The sequence below is a fragment of the Choloepus didactylus genome, chromosome 2, assembly GCF_015220235.1.
Source record: "Choloepus didactylus isolate mChoDid1 chromosome 2, mChoDid1.pri, whole genome shotgun sequence".
Classification (NCBI taxonomy): domain Eukaryota; kingdom Metazoa; phylum Chordata; class Mammalia; order Pilosa; family Megalonychidae; genus Choloepus; species Choloepus didactylus.
The window spans coordinates 244,976,339-244,996,792 of NC_051308.1; the positions used below are offsets into that span (position 1 = coordinate 244,976,339).

At 55.2% G+C, this 20,454-nt stretch overlaps 1 protein-coding gene across 2 annotated transcripts in view; it reads right to left on the reverse strand.

Moving 5' to 3' along the window:
• AJAP1 (adherens junctions associated protein 1) overlaps nt 1–10,571 on the reverse strand; it is a 142,020-nt gene extending 131,449 nt beyond the window's left edge. Inside the window, exon 1 of one of the 2 annotated variants that reach the window (XM_037828690.1) lies at nt 10,561–10,571. Coding sequence is in view for 1 of the 2 variants with exons in the window: in XM_037828688.1 (XP_037684616.1) it covers nt 9,425–9,453 (29 nt within the window). In the remaining variant the exon portion in view is untranslated. Of the gene's footprint in view, nt 1–9,424; nt 9,521–10,560 lie in introns of those variants that run through there. The other variant, XM_037828688.1, reaches the window with a different exon arrangement.
• Nucleotides 10,572–20,454: the final 9,883 nt, after the last annotated feature.

The window sequence follows — 20,454 nt, forward strand, 5'->3', positions numbered from 1 at the left end:
GAGGTTCATTTTTTTCCCTGGGAGGTCCAATTTTCCCAGCATCATTTGTTGAAAAGTTTATCTCTCCTCTTTGTCAAGAAGTTGGGCATATTTGCGTGAGTCCCTTCTGGATTTTCTGTTCAGTACATTGATCTATGTGTTCATGCCTCCACCAATACACTATATAGTCTTGATTATTATAGCTGACATAAGACTTGAAATCAGGTAGACGGATTGCTCCACTTTGTTTTTCTTTTTGAAATTGTTTTAGCTATTCTAGCTCCTTTGCTTTCCACATACATTCGAGAATACTCTTATCTACATGTGCAAAAATCTTGCTGGGATTTTGATAAGAATTGCCTGAAACCTATGTATCACTCTGAGATTTGACACATTTCCTCAGTTGCATCTTCCGATCCATAAACATGGTTGGTCTCTCCATTGATCAGACCTTCTTTGATTTCTTTCATCAGTGTGGAGTTTCCAGCATACAAGTTCTGTACATGTTCTGTTAGATTTACACCTAAAGTGTTTAATTTTTTGAGGGACTGTAAATGGCATTGTATTTTTAATTTTGGTATCCATGTGTTCATTGCTAGTAAATAGAAATAGAATTGATTTTGTGGTTTATCTTGTAACCTGGGACCTTACTGAACTCATTTATAAGTTTTCTTAGTTTTTAATAAACTACTTGGGGTTTTCTACATAGACAATCATATCCTCTGCAGATAACGACAGTTCTATTTCTTCCTTTCTGATCAGTATGTTTCTCTTTCCTCCTGTTGTCCTTTGGCACTGGCTAGAGCTTTCAGCATCATCTCAAATAAGACGGGGCCTCCTTGTCAGGTTTAACCATTAAATATGATGTTAGTTGCAGGTCTTTTGTAGATGCTGTTTATCAAACTGAGGAAGTTCCCCTCTATCCCTATTTTGCTGAGAGTGATTTTTATGAATAGGTGTTGTATTTTGTCAAATGCATTTTCTACATCAATTGATACAGTCATGTGACTTTTAATATGGTAGATGGTGTTGATCTGTTTGCAAATATCTCATATGTCTTGTGTCCGTGGACTAAACACCATCTGTCCATGGTGTACAGTTACTGTTCTACACTGCTGGATACTATTTGTTAATGTTTTATTAAGGATTTTTGAGTCTGTTTTCACAAGGGATATTGACTTTTGTGCTGTCTTTGTCTGGTTTTGATATCAGGGTAATACTAGCTTCACAAAATGAATTAGGAAGGTTAATTTTTAACAGCACTTTCCCGATGCCAGCCTTTACCCCTTGGGACATCTTTTCCTCCAACCTTAACATGCTTGTTTGGGGACCAGGCATTCCATAAAACAGCATGAAAATGCTGTAGTCTGCTGACCAAGTCTCCTCCCTCCCACCTCTGGAAATTCCACTGGGGTTTGGCCACCCTCTGGGCCCCTTCTTCTCCGTGATGGCTAACAGGGCTAGGCTGTTGCATCAGATACGGCCAAAAGAGGGCACTGGGGCTGCTATTCCGTTGCTCCAAAGTTCAGTAAGTTTGAATTGCAGGGTCTTAGAACTGTTCGGCAATACAAACCCTTTCTTTCAATATTTAAGAAGGCATGACCAAAAAAAAAGGCAGGGACACCTCGGCAATTTGCACTTTGTTTGGGAACCTGGGTGAATTTCTCATACACTCAGCTTATTTCTAGATCAAGCTCCACATCTTTGGGGACCTGCACTGAGAAAGTGCCACATGGACATCCTGTGAAAGCAGGGGGTGGGCTGGATGCAAGGAACCCCTCTAGCCACTTCCAGAGCCCACCTGCTTGCACAGTGTGCTGGGAAGCACCCCACTAGCCTGCCTGGAAAGAGTGCCTCCTTCTGCACATTTATAAGCTGCCAAAACACTGACTGTGGCTTGTTCTACTTATTCTTATCCAGACTCTCACTCCTGGGAACAGTAGCAAATTGCCTTCTGCAGGAGACGTTTTGTTTTAAAAAATGCTTTCTTGACGTGGGGTTGGAGCCCCTGATGGGAAGTGCTCTGACACCCATCAACCCCCACCACCCAAACCCCTTTTCTGGAACGATGGTCCTAAAAGCACTTATTCAAACCGGGCCTTGGTGAGTAACAGTCTCTTCTCTGCCCGTGAGGCCCCAAGTGGCCTGGAAGCTCTGGGCCCCAGCAATGGGTGCTGGGGTAGAGGGCAGAGAAGGAGGGCCCTCTCCGAGACCCGGGGGGTGGCCCGCTACAGCTCAGGAGGGCAGCTGGAGCTGCTGGTGCCTTCCCTGGCATGTGCTCCTTCAGGTCCGGCTTGGTCCAGGCACGCAGCTGGCTCTGGGGCCACAGGAGCACACTGGACGTGCTTCCGCCAGGAGGTTCATCCCTCTGTCTCCTCTTTCACTTGCTGGCCCTTCCTTACCGCTGACTGAGACTGGCCCCCGACCTCAGCCCCTGACCCCTCTGATGTAAGTGAGCAGGCTGTGCCACTCCCCACGCGGGTCCCCAGAGAGCACCCTTGCAGACCGGTGAGAGGCGCATCCAGCAGGTATGAAGGGCCGTCTGACGTTGCCGACCCCCTCAGCAGACTGGGGTCCGGGAAGCAGCTGCCACTGCCCACTCGGGGGTCTCCCTCCAGCCCTGGCACAGCCCAGGCACTCAGCACACACCCGCTGGATCAGGGGCTGCTCAGGCCAGCCTCCCCGGAGCACCACCTGCGGGACACTGATTACGTGCTTCAACTTGGCGGGCCTGGGCTGGGGGACCTGATCAGCCCCTGGGGAGGGTGGTGGGCACGGGCGACAGCGCCCTCCACAGCCCCCCGGGCCTGGGAAAGTGAGGCCGGAGGCAGGCCCCATTTCCTCACCCAAAATAACACTGTTAGGGGAGGCTTGCCGGAGGGAACCGCCTTTTCCCCACCCCCTTATCTTGCCCGGACACTCCCCGTTGCCAGTGCAACTCCCATCACCACCAGTGCGCATACATTGTTGCCAGACACCGTTACCGGAGCAACTCTCGCCCCTTTTCAATCAACCTCCACGCCCTCTCAAAACCAATCCAAGCCTTTAACCTCTACAGCTACCCCGCCCTCTAAAGGCCCGATATAAGCTTGTACTCTCCCCTAATAAACTCTCTTGGCTTCTTCACCCTAAAAGAACCGTGTCCCGCCTGTTCCTTTCTCGCCGCCCTCCATACTTTGCACGCCTACGCCGGGGACCGGGCCCAGTCCCCCGCCTCGCCCTCGCCTCCGGGAAAGAGCCCCCGCCGCCGGTACCCTCCAAGCAATCCTGAGAGCCTAGGATTTGGCAACCGGCCGCCACCTCCCCCCCCCAGACGAGTCAACTGCGACCGCACCACCAGCTGAGCGGTGCACCCCGAAACAGACCATGTGGGGAGGGGCAGGCGCCAAGGAAGTTATTTTGTCACCCCTGGATTTCAATAGCAAGCGTCCAGGATGGTGGCTGCTAGCCCCACAGGGACACTGCTCACTTGAAACGTGCGAAATCCAAACTGGGAAGTGCTCAGTAGCCACACGCCTGATGGCAGGGACTCAGCACGGGAGAAGAATGTAAAATAGTTCTTTCATACCATTTTACAACAATTACACATCAGAATGGTCATATTCGGGTTATATTGGGTTAAATGAAATATATTATTAAAACTAATGGCAATTTTTTTATTATTATTATTTTTAATGAGCCTACTGGAATATTTAAAAATACAAATGGGGCTCATATTGTATTTCTACTGGCTAGTGCCAGTTCCTACTCTAGTAAGCACGTTTTTTTACCCCACACACATTTTCTGCCACTGCCGGACTGTGGAGACTTTGAGGGCGGAAAACTACTCGTTTCTGGGTGGGCCTTGGCGTCTCCTAGACCCTCCCTGAGGGACGAATGAAAGAATCATTTTCTGTATGTTGAGTAGGACATTTACAAATCCTGTGGCTCCCATTTGGGATCAGAAGGTGTCTGGGGGAGAACGCTTGTCACAAGGCAAGAGGCTAACTCTCCAACAGCCCCCAGCCCACCCCCGGTGGCTTACAGACTGACCCACCCCTGGTGGGCTTACAGACTGACCGGAACCTTCTCTTTCAAATGAACTGTCCTCCTGGTCCCCCTTTCCCTAGCAGGGTATAAACAGCCCAGTCCCCAAGAAAGCCAAGGACAGGGGGGTCCTCAGCCAATGGCACGGCTGGTAAGTTTGCCATAGGTGCCTCCCCCCTTGGTGGTACCTTCCTACCCCACCCCCACCAGATTTGTGCCACCCGCCATTGTCTTCTCTTCCTATCCACAGCCTCCCTGCCTCCCACACACTTAATCTGACGCTGTCACTGATGCTGAACTGGTAATGACTGAAGGAGCTTGACGGAGCACTTTCCTGAGCAGGTCTGCATTGTAATTATGTTAACTCTAAAGGAATGCATCTCTAATGGTGGAATGGTAAGCACAAGTAAGCCAGGGTGAAGCATTAGTGTATATTTCGGGGCCAACACCTAAGGTTGGCCCGACTGGGCATGCGTTCCTGGGATTCAGGGCATGAGGGCAGTACTCAATAAAGCAAGGGCACTGTGCCATAGGGAAACAATTTATTCATTCCATGGGCATTTCCTGAGAATCTACTATGCACCTGACAGTCTTTTCAAGCTGCAGTGAAGAATGGGACACAGTCCCTGCCCTTAGGAACCCATGGGCCAGCGTAAAATAGGAAACCTGCAGGCTCCGAAGCCTTTCCCCAGCAGGCCTGCCACCTTTGGTCTCCACCACGAGGACAAGTTCCTGGCACTGCCAATTCTGCTCCCCTTTCCAGCAGCCAGGCCCAGGGTGCCGATGTTCCCGGGGGCCAGGCAGCAGCACTGCCAGGTGATGGCCCAGGCCAATGCCAGCCCTCCGTGGCTGGCCACCCTGGAGAAATTGCACCAAAAGTCAGAAAGTCCAGGGACTAGAACAAGCCCCCTTAGGGACAGTGGGGGAAGGCTGAGGTTACCCTGACCAAAAGCACATACGAATCCAGCATTTCTGCAGCCTGCAGGTTTTATAGGGGGTGGGGTCAAGAAATAAGGTAACACGTTCTGTGGAGCAGATGCACAGACGATGCCCAGCAAGCCCGAGCCCCCCCTCCTCGGTCCAGCAAGAAGTGACCTCCCCCAGGCATCATAAACACATGACCTCCAACATGCTGCGTGAAACCCAGAGCAGATCCCTGTTGTCTTTTGGTTGTTTGGGAGATATTTATTAGCCATGAAGATCCCACAGTCAATTGGTTAGTTTCTGGCCTCTCAGCATCCCCGGGCCCCTCCAAAAGAGAGGCAGGAGCCCAGGCAAAGTCCGGCCCAGCCACCTGCCCACACCTGACATCCCAATTAACTCCGGCCGGGGCCCGGGGGCTGCCGGAAGACAGGTAGGCAGCTGCCACCAACCCCAACACAGACAGGGGGTCCTTGCCACCGTCAGCCTGGACAGGCTTTGGGGACCTGGCACTGGAGAAGGTGACTGCCGGGTTAGGGTTAGGGTACAGAATGCTGCCTCCAAAGAGGGGGGCTGGAGGGGGCCTGCAACCCCCCTGCAGGCAGCCGGATCTGACACCACACCCGGCCCGGGGACACCCCCAGAGCCCCCGCAGCTCCGACGTGCACACACTCCAGCCCGAGCAGCTGAGAGTTAATCTGCGTTATGTAACGGCCACTCCTCGCTCCAAGGCCTCCGGCTGGCTCCCTCGAATTCCTGGAAGGGTCTTAGGGAGGAGAGCGTCGAGGAGCGAGAAGCGAGAGAAAGCCCCCACCCTGCCACCCCTCGGGTCTGCTTGGCATCCGAGGAAGAAACCCTCGTGCCAGACTTCAAACATGAAAATCTAGATCAAGGATATATTTGGCTTGCCAAGCTAATCTTTACATCAGTTTGGTCTCTTCTGACTTGTAACCCTTTGAAGGAAACTTGGCAACTGTGTATTTAAAGCAGATGACACTTACGTAACCCCAGAGGGAGCCCCTGGGCTCTGGGAGGCTCCAGGGTCAGGGAGTGGGCTGGGGCTGCTGGATCTGCAGTCACCCACTTCAGCATGACCCGGGGCACCCCCCGGTCCACGTTCTCCAGGAACCCCACTGTCTTCCCACGGGGGAAATCCAGGAGCCAGGAAGCCAAGGCAGCCAGCATCTGCCGAACCCCTTGACTGCAGGAGCGTGACCCAGGTCAGGGGAGCTGGTGAACCGAGCTGGCTCCGAGGACGCGGCGGGGGGCGGGGGGAAGCAAGCTGTTCCTTCCCCAGGGACCCGCAAACAGACCCCGCCGAGAGGCGTGCAGCTGTCCCAGCTTGTGAGCTGAGGACTCCAAGCTGCCTTGCCCTGCGCCCCTCTTAGCACCTGCTTGCCTGTGCCCAGAAAAGGGAAGTAGATGATTAAAACAAATAAACAAAAGGCAGACTCGACTGGGAGCAAATCCCAGGTTGGGGGTGGCGTGAGGGGAAGGGGAGGCACTGATGTTGCTGGAAGGTTTCCGCTGCCTCCTAAAACTGCGACTCATGCAAGCACCGTTGTTCCGCTGAGTGGCCAGTCACTGTCACTACACAGAGTCCAGCGGCAATCAATTTAGCAGCAGCGGCCGGAAGCCAGAACTAGGATTCAACAGGAGAGAGACATTTGTGGATGAAGCACTTGACTCCATCTACTAAAGCCCTGCTTTACAGTGCCAGGTGCTGGGGGACTTTGCAGGTGGTGACAGCCAAGCCCCGAGTCCCTGCAGGGAGGCCCAAACACAGAGCCGCCTGCGGGAGGGCCTGGGGAACGTGAAGTGCCCCACAGATGAAAAGTGTCGTGTTTTACTGTTCCACCTCCCCACCCAGCACCTCCCAAACATAAGGGGTGGTGGAACCTCAGGCCTGACAACGGAGCAACCCCAGGGGACACTGTCTGCTAGGGTCACATTCCTGCAGTCTCTGGGGGCACTCACACCCAGGCAGCAAACTTCTCTTTGGCAGACAGCCCACCCCGGCCCGGCCGGCCGCTGGCTGAGTAAATGCTCCCTTCCGAGCCGCTCTGGGATGCTCCTTTATGTGTGAGCTCAAATGCAACTTGTCAAGCTGCCGGGTCTCCCTGAAGAGTTAGCTTTATCTGTGCTGACGGCAAGTATCTCCGGAGCTTTTATACAACAACCACACAAAAGGCAGAGAAACAGCTCATGTAAGCCTCCATCAGCCTCCATCTATTTCTCCCTCCTAAAAAGAAAAAGCTCTGGCCACAGGCAGAACCAAAGAACCAGGCACAGGCTTTGTCTGGGAAGCCAGAGCCGAGAAACCCCACGGGTAACACAGCCTCTGCCTTCTGCTGCCTGGCACGGTGATCGGCTCCAGGTTCAGAGGCTCCATGCTTGGCTCTGAGCTGCCCAGGCTCACCTGATACAGCTATAAGAGAATCTGTCTTCAGAGGAAAAACACATTTCCACCGCTCAGCTCCCAGCCATCCTGGTCTGGTCCTATGGAAAAACACAAAGTCCCTCCCCGCAGAGCCCCCCTGCCCCACCAGGAGGCCACCCTAAGAGGCTTCAAGGAGCTCTCCAGCCAGGAGCCCATAAAAGCTCGTCCTTACAGACACCCACAGCACATCTCCTGTGTTAAGACCAAGAGGGAAAAATAAAAGGTCAAACTTCAAAATCACCAAAAGAACTATTTTCTAAAGCACAATCCCAAGGAGATCTCACTTGGGAATGCTTTTGATGAAATGTTTCAGTGAATTTCCAACCAACAAAGAGGTTTCTTTCCATGCCATTTACTCTCCTCTCCCCTCATCAACGTGTACAATCTTTCAATCAAGCAACTTAGCAATAAAACATCGTCCATTCCAACAACTTGCCGGCAGTAACAGAGCGCCCGAGGCCAGCTCAGGAAGCGGCTAGGAGCTGACAGGTGAGTGCGGGCCGGGGGCAGCCAGGGCAGGGAGCCCGCCGGGTCACTCACAGGCCCTGGTCCTGCTGGGACCGACTGGCCGTGGCAGGAGAAAGGAGGGCAGAGCCGAGCGGGCAGCCGCGCACCTGGAGGCCCTGACGCCGGCAGCTGCTCGCTCCATTTTGTTTGTCTCAGAACCGCGCAAAGCCTAGACCTTATCTGGCTGGAGCACAGGGTATGGATTGCGCCCCGGCCAATACGCGACACCTCCGATTCCTTGTAACCTCGTAACGCTCACAGGGGCAAGCAAGACCCGGCCACGAGGAGAGGTGCCGCTTTCCGCAGAAAGGCGCATCAGAGCGCTGGGAGATTTTCACTAGACGCTTTAAATCCCATGTACCCCTGGAGAGCAGGGTGGTCTTATAAACCAAGGGCAGCTAGGAAACACCTGGGGCGTGTCCGCTCCCTCCGATCTCGGGAAATTGGGGGAATCAGGAGGTGCATTTGGTTCTCCCTTTGGCTGCTCCCCCCCAGCTTGTTACCGGCTGCCGGTGGGGGCGGCCCAGGCAGCCTGTTCTGGAAGCTCCTGGCCCCTTTCCTCCCCAAAGCAGGCGCGCACTGCATCCCAGTGGACAAACTCGGGAACCGCACACCGCCTTTCTCCGCCTTCGCCTGCTCCCTCCCCGGTCTGGGTCCAACGGGGACCAAACGCAACAGCTCTGAGAGGCGCCCCCCACCCCCATCCCGCCCCCGGCGGGAGGAAGAAGGCTCAGAGGCAGCCTGCTCTGGAAACGGGGCAACTGGGCCCTGGGCCCCAGGCCAAGGGGCAGGGGCTGGAGGAGCGCTAGGGCAGGGCAAAGTTTGCCGAGAAGGAGCCTGCTGCGCGCCCCCACTGCGGGATCCCGGGCTTGAACCCCGAGGCTTGACAGCTGGTCCTGGTTTCCAGCACAGACAAGCCCCGGGGCGGGCCCGCGGGCGAGGACGGTGCCGCCCGCGCTCCCCAGAGCCCAAGTGTCCCTCGCCCCAGCTGCCCGCCAGCTGTGCGCGCCCGTCGGACCCACCCGGAGGTCACCGGCAAACAGCTGAGCCGGCAGCTGGGAGGTCCCGGCTCAGCCCCGGGGCCCCGAGAAAGCGAAAGGGCCGGTGGAGTGGCTGTTTGGTTTTGCTTTTCCCCAACTCCACCGGCAACACTCTCGCCGGGAGCCGGGAGCCTGGCTTCCCCACGCAGCCCGGGCCCCCGCCTCGAGTCTCCAGGCCGCCGCGCCCAGCGGCCCGCACCTCGCCCCGGGCCAGAAGAAGGAGGCGCGCCGGGGCGGCGGGCCAGGACACTGCGCTGCCGGGGAGCTGGGGCGGGCGCCCCTGCCCAGTCCCGGACGCGCGGAACCCGAGAGAGCCGGCCGCTCCCTGCGGGGCTGCGGGGCGCGGGGCTCCGGGCCGGTTCCCCCCTGGCCGGCCCGCGGTGCACCCCGTTGGCCGCTCGCAAGGAGCAGGCAGGGGTTCCCTTTATTTGCAGCATTGAGGACGCACCGCTCAGCCCAGCCGGACACACGCACACACGCACCCCGGCCCAGGCGGCGCCGAGTCGCTCACCTGAGTCCTAAAAGCTGTTGAATCCACATGGTCACGTTTCGGGGAGCGGAGCCTCAGACCTTGCTCGCCCCGGCCATCTGCGCGGCGCCCGCCCGCTGCTTCCGTCCCGCCGGTCTCCGGCTCTCGGTCCGCCGCCCGCCCGCCCGCCCGCCGCCCGCCGCCGGCCGCCGGGCGCAGAGCGAGTCAGAGCGCGGCCGCGCGGGGCTCCATGCCGGCCGGCGCGCCGCCGCCGTGGGGGCGCATGGCTCAGGCGGGGCGGCCCGCGGGGGCGCACATCCCCCGGCCGGGCGCGGGGCTCGCAGCCCCCACCGGGGGCGACCCTGCGAAGGCGGCGGCGAAGCGGGGGCGCCCGCGGCGAGCCCGGGAGGGGCGCGCTCCGGCGCTGTCGCCGAGAAGCGAGGGTCCGAGGAACCGAGACTATGCTCTCCGCGGCGACGGGAGGGAGGCCAGGCGGCGTCGCCACGCAGGATGCGAGTCTCGCCGCGCGCGGCTCTTGCCTCCAGCCGGAGCCCCGCGCCGAGGGGGCGGCGCTGCCCCGGGGGGCGGGCGGCGAGGACGCGGGCGGACGCGGGTCCCCTGGGCGCGCCGCCGGGCCGGGGGTTCTCTCTGGGGCTCCGCGGCCGATGGGCGCCGCTTAAGTTTTCCGGAGACTCCGTCCGGGCGCTCGCCCTGCAGACGGCCGCGGACCGGGAGGCTGGCAGGAGGCGGGCACGGGAGGCGCGCGGGGCGAGGGCGCCGTGGAGCGCGGGGCGTGGGGACGCGCGGCGGCGGCGCGGCGCTGAGGAGGCGCGCGGGGATCCCGGGGCCCCGCCGCCCGCGCCCACCGCGCCCTCCCGCCCGCCCGCCGCAGAGCCGCCCGCGCCTCTCGGCCGCCTCCCTCCGCGCGTCTGCCTCTCCCCGCGCTCGCCCCCGCCTCCCCGCGCGAGTCCCCACTCCGCCCGCCGGCCCCGCTCACGTCACCCGCCTTCCCCGCCCCTCGAACTGGAGCGCGAGCCCCCTGCCCGGCCCAGGCTCCGGCTCGCTGCCCCGCCTCGCCACGGCCAGACTGGCAGCGCGGCGCTGTGCATGCCCGGCGACACCGCCGGCTGGGACCCAGTCCTCCCCTTCCCCATCCCTGGCCTTATCCTGGTCCCCACCTTGGGAAAGGCTCGAGAGAGGCCGCAGGCTCCGATTGGACCGCCGGGCGCCGCCGGATGGTGTTGCCACGGTAACCGGATGGCGTGCGAAGCAGTTCGAGGTGCCGACCCGGTTACGGGTGTGCCCAGGGGACCTCGAGAACTGCTTTGGGGAGGGGGTGTTGCCGAGGGAGGGCCGGGGGTGGGGGGCGCACGGAGCAGGGGGCTGCAGGAAAAGTTTTCTCCAGGCGGAGCTGCACAAAAGGGCACGCTGGGAGTCTGTGTTCGGCTGGGGAGGATGCTCTGGTCGCATTTACTTCTCTTCCCGCTGCCTGGGCCCCTGCCTCGGGCCTGGGCAAGGCCCCCTGCGTTCCTCCTCAGGCCTCTGCACCTTGTGCCCCGACTAGCCCTGACCTGTATCCCCACGCTCCAAGGGTGGCCTGCGTGGATGGCCAGACAGCCCATCGTCGCTCAGCCGACGCTGCTCGGCCAGACCCTCACCCCAAAAGTCACTGGAGAGTCCAGCAACTCGGCCTCCCAGACTCCTGGAGATTCAGCCACAGTGCTCCCGCCCCTCCCCCCAGCCCCGCCTCGACTTCCCGGTGCCCACCCGGCTTAGGCTGTGTCTGCAAGACAGTGGATAAGGGAGGAGGGTGCCTGGCAGGGTGACCCCTTTCACATCAAGTGAAGGCACGTGCACCGCAAAGCTCCCCACAGCAGGCCAGAGCTGGGACTCCCGGAGAGGCCACGGGCACAGCCTGCTGCCAATGCCCCAGAGGGAGGTGCCAATTCAGGGGCCTCTGAAACCACGCTAGTCACTCCTTCCAGCTGCCACCCGGGACCGGCTGAGAGTCACTGAGCATCTGCCCAGGCAGGTGCTGGGTCCCTCTGCCAGGTGAGACCAGCCATGTGCCCCACTTTGCAGGTGAGGCCTCTGGGGGCAGCTGGCAGCTGGCAGGCGGGCAACGGAGGACTCAGGGCTGGGGACTCCCAGGCCGCTGGGCGGGCCTTGCACCCGGGGCCTCCAGGATTTGGCCAAAAGTCTTTGGGAGGTATAGAGATTCCCACCCACCAGGCGCCTGCTCCATCAGGATGCTGGAAGGGCCGAGGCAGGGGAGAAGGATGCCAAGAGCCCAGGCTCCTGTGTGTTCACTGGGTTCCTGGGTGCACCATTCCGGCTCTCTGACCTTCAGCTTCCCCATCTGTGGCACGGAAGGCTGGAGCAAGTCCACGGTCGGGAGACTGCCGACCTTGAGGCAGAGGTGCACCGGGGTGAGTCAGCACTTTGCCCACCCGGCGACTCCTGGGCCATCTTCTCCTCCATACTCTCCGTGAGGTGTTCGGGGTGCAGACCCCCTTAAAAGGCAAAGCTGTCGGGACACCAGGGAGGTCTGGAAAAGCCAAGCCCAGGATGGCCGGGACAGAAGGGGTGACCTCACTGCTGCCACCTAGTGGTGACAAGTGGGAGCGCATGGGGCGGCCCCTCGGGGAGCTGGGCCTGAGGCTGCAGGAGCGGAGGGAGCCCCGGGTTCTCCAAGGGCCGCGGGCACGGGGAGGGGGCTGCTGCCCCTCTCTGCCCCACAGACCCTTCCTCAGTCTTGTGGAAGCCCGTGGACCTCGTCTCAGAACAACGTATTTCAATGCATAAAATAAAATGCCTGGGATTATTAGAAAACCAATTACAGGGAAATGCATTATCAAAATATTAGTACAGCCGTTTTTAACGTAAAAGTTCATGTTCTTTATCAATGCATTAAGTCCAAGATCCATTGGCGGGCGCAAAAGACTCTACACAGCTGTGGAAGGGAATGCTACATTTCAGTGAGAAGTTAATAAAAAATAAAGTTGCAATTTTTTTCCCACCCAAGTTCAAGGACCCTGTAAATTCCAGCCACAGACCTTGGACATCCCTGGTTCCCTTGTATTCTATTCGCAGACCTTCCTGGACCCCACGTCTGAACCCCTGGACCAGGACGATAGTAGATGGAAGGGTTTTCTGAAAGCCGGAATGGCAATGAGCTCAGCAAGCAGGAGCTGAAGCCTGAGCCTCAAACAAACACAGCCTTTGGGGGAGGGAGGGCACCCCCACAGGCTTGGAATGTTGATGGGGGGTGCAGAGCCCTTCCTTGTTCCCAAAGCACCCGTCACAGAGACAGCACATGCACAGCATTTTGCTTTTATTTTCTCTCTTCGTTCTTTTTACTTGCTGTAAAACAGTAAAACCAGGGCTTATGTTTGACATTGATGTAACCAACTTCCTGTACTCTGACAGACCCATCACATTTGTGATCGTTTCATTTTTCTTTCCTCCTGAGAATGGAGAAGGTGGGTATGTGTCATGCCGGACTCCCCTCACCCACACAGATGCACACACACGTGCACACACACACACAGACACACATGCCAACCAGCTTCAGCGTGTGCAAAAGGGAATTTTCAGATGTGCCCACTGTGGAAAGTGTTTCTGGTTCCCTTGCCGCTTCTGGGCTCTCACCCCCTCAACCAGCAGAAATCTGCACTCAACCCACCAGGCGGGCACCGGGGCCCTGGCTGAGCCGCCTCGCCCTTTGCTATTTTCCCAGCCGAGGAGTGGCCGGCCCCGCGGGAGGGCCCCTTGAAGCCTCTTAGCCTTGAGTAGCCGCTGATCTACCTAATGGCCTTCACAGACACGACTATTTTTAAACCCTTCCACAGCCAAATTGAGCTGCCATTGTTCATTTTTCTCCCAAGGAGGCAAATGTGTCTTAAGCATGACATTTGATTAAGTAGCTAAGTTTGTGATTTTAAATGGAGGTGAAATGCTGATTAAAATTATTATGAGTTTCTTTACAGGGTCCTCTCTACCACCTCCTCCACCTCCCTGCCTTCCTAGCTCTGCCCTCCCCAAATAAAAGGGAAGGTGGGAACTCCAAGTCGCTTCCTTCCCCTGGGGAGGCAAAGGGCCCAGACCCTGGGCTCCTGCCAGTGGCTACAGAGCTCGGCCGCAGGGGAGACTGCACACGTGGCTGCCCCAGCTGAGGCAGGGGCTCAGAGACACCCCCAAACAGTGGGTTTTACCAGGTCTCCGCCTTGACGGGCTCGCCTCTCCTGGCCTCCTACCAAAGGGACGGGGATGGGGAGCAGGACTCACTGCATGCAGAATACAGTGGCCATTTGAAGGCAACGTCCTGCAGCACGGGGGTCCTGAGGTGGGAGGCGCCTGAGGTTGGAGAGCAGAGGGGAGGGTCCCGAGGGTGGGCAGACACGTGGCAGGAAGCCCACCGAGGGCCCACCGCGTGAAGCCCCTGACATGTCCTCTTCCATTTGGGTCGCAGATAAGAATGCTGTTGCCCTGAGCGCCGATCTGTCCCGCTGTCAGCAAAGCTTCCAGAAGGCCTGGCCTTGTGTTAAAGTCATGGTGGGGAGCGACGGGGGTCCCTCCTCGGGGGCAGGCAGAGGAGAAGGGCACAGCGGTCAGAGGAGCCAACAGGGCGGATTGGAGCACGTGGACCAACTCGGGGGCAGACCCAGGAAACTTGCATCCTCTCTCACAGTCCAGAGAATTGGGGCTTGGGAGGAGGCACCGTCAGGACTGTAGACTTCTCACATTCTTGGGACAGGGCTGGAGACAGAGTATTTGGACACTAAGGAAAAAGAGGGGGGTCAGAGCATCAAGCAGTCAGGCTCTTGAATCACTCTCGTGGACAATGTGAGAGAGCTGGTGGCCGAGTTTCTCGCTGGCACCAGAAGGTCCAATTCCTCCTCAGGTTGGGAGGCCTGAGGGTTTGGAGAAAATGCCGGTGAATGAGGCTGTCTGGGAGCAAGTCTAGCCCAGCAGCAGAAGTCCCCAAATGGGGGTGTGCAAGGGCAGAGGGAAGGCACTCTCTGGGGAGCAGCCCCTCCACTGGCTGATCCCAAGACCCCGGGCTCCCGGCAGAAGAGACTAAGTTGCACTCCGATGAGCCTGCATTATTGCCTCCTGCGAAGCAATGAACCAGTGGGTCAGCACAGGCGAGGAGAGGAGAGGGAGCCTTAGCAAACAACCCCAGAGCTCCGTGGCTTAAGGCAACAAAGGGTGATTTCTTGCTCACAGCTTTAAGACATTGGCGTCGGCCCCGCTCCACGTTGCCTTCCCTCTGGGAGTCAGCCTGAGGGATCCTCGTGGAACACCCCGTGTCCCCAAGCAGAGGGCGAGGAGTCCTGGCAGAACCAGGCAATGGCTCTTAAAGCCCCCACCTGGAAGGGGCAGAGCTCACCTGCACTCACATGTCATTGGCCAAAGCAGGTCACATGGCGCGCTGACGTCGTCGGCACTAGGCGGCACCAACCTCCCACTGTGGGGCGGGCAACGTGTTGAACAATCATCGAATCTTCCACACCCACAGGTGTCAACAGTTCAAGAAGAGGATTTATGTCTTGTTTTTGCTAAGGCCCCAACCTCGATAATGCCAGAATATGTTCCAAGAGAAGGAACATGTTTTCTGGTAAGCATGCTGTGTTTGCATGTCTTCTTCTGCTCGCAACTCTGAGACTCCCGAACCTGAAAGCTAGGTGGGGTCTGGCTTGGACCTCATCACCTGTCTAAGGAGCAGAATGTGGGACTGAAGCTGGGACCACAGGGCAGAGACTTGCAAAACCCACCAGGGGGTGAGGGTGATTGGTTCACCCCTAAAATGTCAGATGGTCAGATAATGCAACTTTGGGGATTGGACTTCTATCAAGACGGGAGAACTCAAGAAAAGTCTCCACCATCTCTATCGTTACCATCTTCCCCATCATCACCATCATCAACATCATTTTTTAAAGTTTCATTTGAGCTTAGGATCTACTGAGGGACTCATTCTCACACCAAAACCAGCAGACTCCACTATGACCCCTTCTGGCCAGTAATTAATTGTTGGACCCCATCTTTCCAAAGCAGCTCAGCTCAGGTGGCATCTGGGCTGCTCGCTGCCGATCTAGAGGGCAATTGAGCAGAAAGCCGCATCCTCTAATGATGCCTTGTCTGACTTGGTATCCTCAGGCTTGGAGAGGCTTCTGGAACTCATGCTGAGGAGAGAGGAAGACATGTCACTTACTGAACGCCCCTGTGCAGGACAGATAGCCAGCCGCTTCAACAGGCTGGCCCCGGCGTCACCACAGTCTCTAAGCATCCAGCACCACTGGGTGCACTTGACATTTCTGATCTCCTTTAACCGCATGTGGCTTTCCTCTCCCTGCCCCTCCCTCTCTCCCATAAGGACCCCATCGCATTGGATCAGAACCCACCTCACTCCGTGTGGCCTCATCTCCACCTGCAAGAACCACATTTCCAAATAAGTTTTCATTCACAGGGACTGCGGGTTAGGACTTCAACATGGCATTTTTTGGTGGGGCACAGCTCATCCCCTAACATGAAGGGTGATAAATGTGCCTAGCCAAAAAATATGTATTTTCCAGCCCCCCTTCTCAGTTTTGTCCAATCAGATGTGAACAGGAGTGGCTGGGTGGGACATCTGCAAAGCTCTTCCAAGGGGGCTGACCCTTTAGTGCATACCTTTTGCTTCTTCCTGGATCTTATTCCTCCCATGAGTGCAGATGGGATGCAGGGGGTGGGGCAGCCATGCCAGGAGGTCACGAGGATGAGGTTGAAGCTGCATGCCAAGGATGCCTGGGCAAAGGGTTCAAGGTGTCCGGGCCACTGTGGCAGATGGACATCCATGTGAGCCCTGAATTTCCCACCTCCAGACTTCCTATTAGATAAGAAAAATAAATCCATCCTTAGTTCACATTTCATCTAGTTTTGTATCAGTGGCAGCCAAATGTAAATGTAACTAATACAGTAGGCAAGTGCTTACCTGCAAAGATGGTGAAACTCAGATGCGGACCCTCATTTCCTCAAGGTTCTAAATTTTCTAGGGAGGAATATTTGTTACCCCAAAAAAGTGTTATAATCAAATAGGAAGGCTGAGATGAATCTGGAATCAAAAAGTGAAGCAGAAATGTAACATGTGAGTTTTAAGTTAATTTTCACATTCTCCTCTGTACATTTTGATTGACGCCTGTTTCACCACAGATCAATGTCCCATTTTTGGCCAAGTTCTGCATTTGGAAGGGGGTGATGAAGCCAAAGAATTCATTTCCCCTTTGTTTCAGTGTTTCTGGAGATTTCGTTGAGCAAAGAGGCAAAATGCTGAGTCTCCCAAGGGATGTCATTTCTGCCTCTGGGTTTTGATGTCTGCTGCTCGGGAGGTTCTCCTTTGTTGCAGGAGCTGAGAGAAGGTCCTAGAGAAGGCTCCAATGCCTGGAGCAGGTGTTTAAAAGCTGAATGTGAACCGTGGCTTCCCAGATGAACTGGAGAAGTTTCTTTTTTTCCTGGGTGTATAAAGCAGCGATTGCAATCCAGGACCATTTTTTTTTATTTTTTTTGAGGAGGAGGAATACAGCTAGGGCCCATCCCTCCCTGCACCCTGCCGCCCTTCCCAGGGCAAATGGAGGGCATTTGTATTAAGGAAAAGGAAGCTTACAGTAGCCAGAAAACACATTTTTTTAGGAGTCAAGCAGATAATGTCATGTCCCAGCTCCACCACTTACCAGCTGCATAATCTCAGACAAGCACTGTCAGCTCCATAACCCTGGTTTTCACATCTTTAAACAAGAGGAGGAAGCCATGCAAATTAAGTGAAATGTGCAAAGCTTCTATGAGGTCAGGCTCTCATAAAAATGTCACCACTATTAGCAGCAGGCCCACTGTCAGTGAAGTTGATGTGGATGGGCATAAAGAATCCACTAACTCATTCTTCAATCATCAAGCATTTGCCATGCCCGGTGTGCCAGTTTGAATGTATTGTGTCCCCCAAATGCCATTATCTTTGTGGTCTTGTGTGGGGCAGACGTTTTTGGTGTTGGTTAGATTTGCTTGGAGTGTGCCCCACCCAGCTGTGGGAGATAATTTTGATGAGATGTTCCCATGGAGGCGTGGTCCCACCCATTTGGGGTGGGCCTTGATTGGTGGAGCTATATAAATGAGCTGACTCAAAGAGAGAAAAGAGAGTGCAGCTGGGAGTGATGTTTTGAAGAGGAGCAAGCTTGCTAGAAAGGAACGTCCTGGGAGAAAGCCGTTTTGAGGCCGGAGCTTTGGAGCAGATGCCAGCTGCCTTCCTAGCTAACAGAGGTTTTCCGGAGGCCATTGGCCATCCTCCGGTGAAGGTGCCCAATTGCTGATGTGTTACCTTGGACGCTTTGTGGCCTTACGACTGTAACTGTGTAGCGAAATAAACCCCCATTTTATAAAAGCCTATCCATCTCTGGTGTTTTACATTCTGTAGCATTAGCAAACTAGGACACCCGGTTTAGGTGCCAGGTATAACTTGGTAAGTCAAACACACCTGGTTCCTGCCCTCACAGGGCTTACAGTCCAAGGTAGAACTCAGACAATAAGCAGATACATGCATAATTGTCCACTGGAAACTTTCCCCTGAGGTCCCTGCCTGGCTATTGTCCCTGGTACTCAGCAGTGTCACCTCCTTCTAAGTTCTCTCCTTCTCTGGGGCTAGAAGCCTGTGAACTATATTCCCTAGAATTCAGTGCACACAGGAGTGAAATGACCCTCTGTGTTATTGTGGGATAATAAATGCAGGAGAGACTTTGTAGAATGACATTACAGGAAAACCATGCATACAAGAGTAATAATTGGTCAGCAAGAACTTTGTGAGGAACTCTTGCATGCCAAGTGTTGGGTATGTGCTGTAAAGGATGTAAAGATGGACAAGGCATGGTTGCTTGCACCTCTGAGGAAATTGGTAGGAAACTAATGACACACTTAGGCTTGGGTTAACCTTCTTCGGGCAGTGCAATCAGCAGTCAAGATGCATTCATTCATTCATACGTTCTTTCAGCAGAAATGTACCCAGTGACTGCTGTGCATTAGACACCAATCTAGAAGCTGGGTGACAGGGATGACTTAGTGGCCAATGCAGTTTCCTGGCTGCTGAAGCAAATGCCATGCAGTGGGTCAGCTTAAACAGTGGGAATTTATTGGCTCAGGATTTGAGATCAGAAGTCCAAATCAACGCATCATCAAGGCGATGCTTTCTCCCAGAAGCCTGTGGTGTGGTGGGGCTGGCTGCTGGTGAGCCTTGGTTCTGGGCTCCTCCGTCACCTGGAAATGCACATGGCAGCCTCCCCTGGCCTCTCCCTTCTCCTCCAGGTTCTGTCGACTTTCAGGTCTGGCTGCTCCCCCCAGTTTCCTCTTTCTCTGTGACCCTCCCTGTAAGGCCTTCTTTCATAGGACTAAGACCCATCCTGAGTCAGTGGGGTCACACCCTAACAGAATCACCTCAGCAAAAGGTTCTACTTACAAGAGTTCACACCCACAGGAATGGATTGAATTTAAGAACATGTTTTTCTGGGGGTACAGAGTTCCAAGCCACCCCAGACAAGTTCTCTTCTCTCATGTTGTCTGCACACTAGTGAGTTCCAGGAAACACAGATGGACAAACTTCCCTTTGGAGTCGACATGGGATCAGGGGTTGCTGAGATGGGGCTTTCTCCATGCACAGATTCCTTTGTCAAATTCCTAACCCTAAGCATCCAGGTAGGAAATTAGTTAAACCCCCTGTGATGGGGCTGTACCCAGCTTATCAGAGCTTGTCTGAGATGGGGTTGGGGGGTGGGGCAGGGGAGTGGCAGCCTCATCTTCATAGTGCTCAAGATGGTGATCACCAGTCTTTGGGAAGCGAGCCTCCCAGAAGGAAGGCTCAGAAGGCAGGTCTGCCTGGGACATCATCCTGGGGTAATTATTCACAGCATCCCCTCTCATGCTAAAAGTGCCCCAGTTTGGACTATATATTCTATACAGACCTTATACACTGTGCTGGTTTGGTTTGGGGCTGTTATGGACCCCAGAAAGACATGTTCTTTTATTCCAATCCTGAGGGGTGGGAACCTTCATCAGATTGTTTCCATGGGGATGTGACCCTGCCCATTCAGGGGGGGTCTTAATAAATCACTGGAGTCCTTAAGAGAGCTGAGAGCCCACAAACACCCAGCTGCTTAGAGGTGCCTGGAGGTGCAGACAGAAGGACATTTGGAGATGCTAAGCTAAGAGATGAAGCCCAGAGTTTGCCCCGGAGAAGTTAAGAGAGAACCCCCAGAAGCTTAGAGAGAAACACCCAGAAGAACCAGGCAGAGAGCTGAGAGAAGCTAAGAGAGACAGAAGCCTGCAGACATTTTGGAAAAAGTCATTTTGGAAATGCAATCTAATAGCAAGAGACCAGCAGACACCAGCCACATGCCTTCCCGGCTGACAGAGGTGTTCCAGACACCATTGGCCTTCCTTCAGTGAAGGTACCCGATTGCTGATGCCTTAGTTTGGACACTTTTATGGCCTTAGAGCTGTAAACTTGTAACCTAATAAACCCCATTTATAGAAGCCAATCCATTTCTGGTGTTTGCATTCTGGCAGCTTTAGCAAATCAGAATATACTCCAAATCTGCTCACACCAAATGCTATAAGGAGTTACAAGAGCCCACCTGGGATATAAAGCTCCTGGGGTCTTAAGAATGAGGAACGAATATCCACACAGAAACTTGTACACACGTGTTCATTACTCACAATAGCCAAAAGCTAGAAACAACCCAAATGCCCATCCATGAATGAATGGCTAAACAAAATGTGGTCTATCCAAGTAATGGAAAATTATTAGACCATAAAAAGGAATAAAATATTGACCCATGCTATAACATGGATGAACCTTGAAAACATGCCAAGGGAAAGAAGCCAGACACAAAAGACCACATCCTATATATTTCCATTCATATGAAAATCCAGAATAGAGAAATTTATAGAAGCTAAAAGTACATTAATGGTTTCTGGGGCCTTGGAAAGGGACTAAAAGATACAGGTTTCTTTTTAAATTGATGAGAATGTTCTAAAATTAACTTGGGCAATGGTTG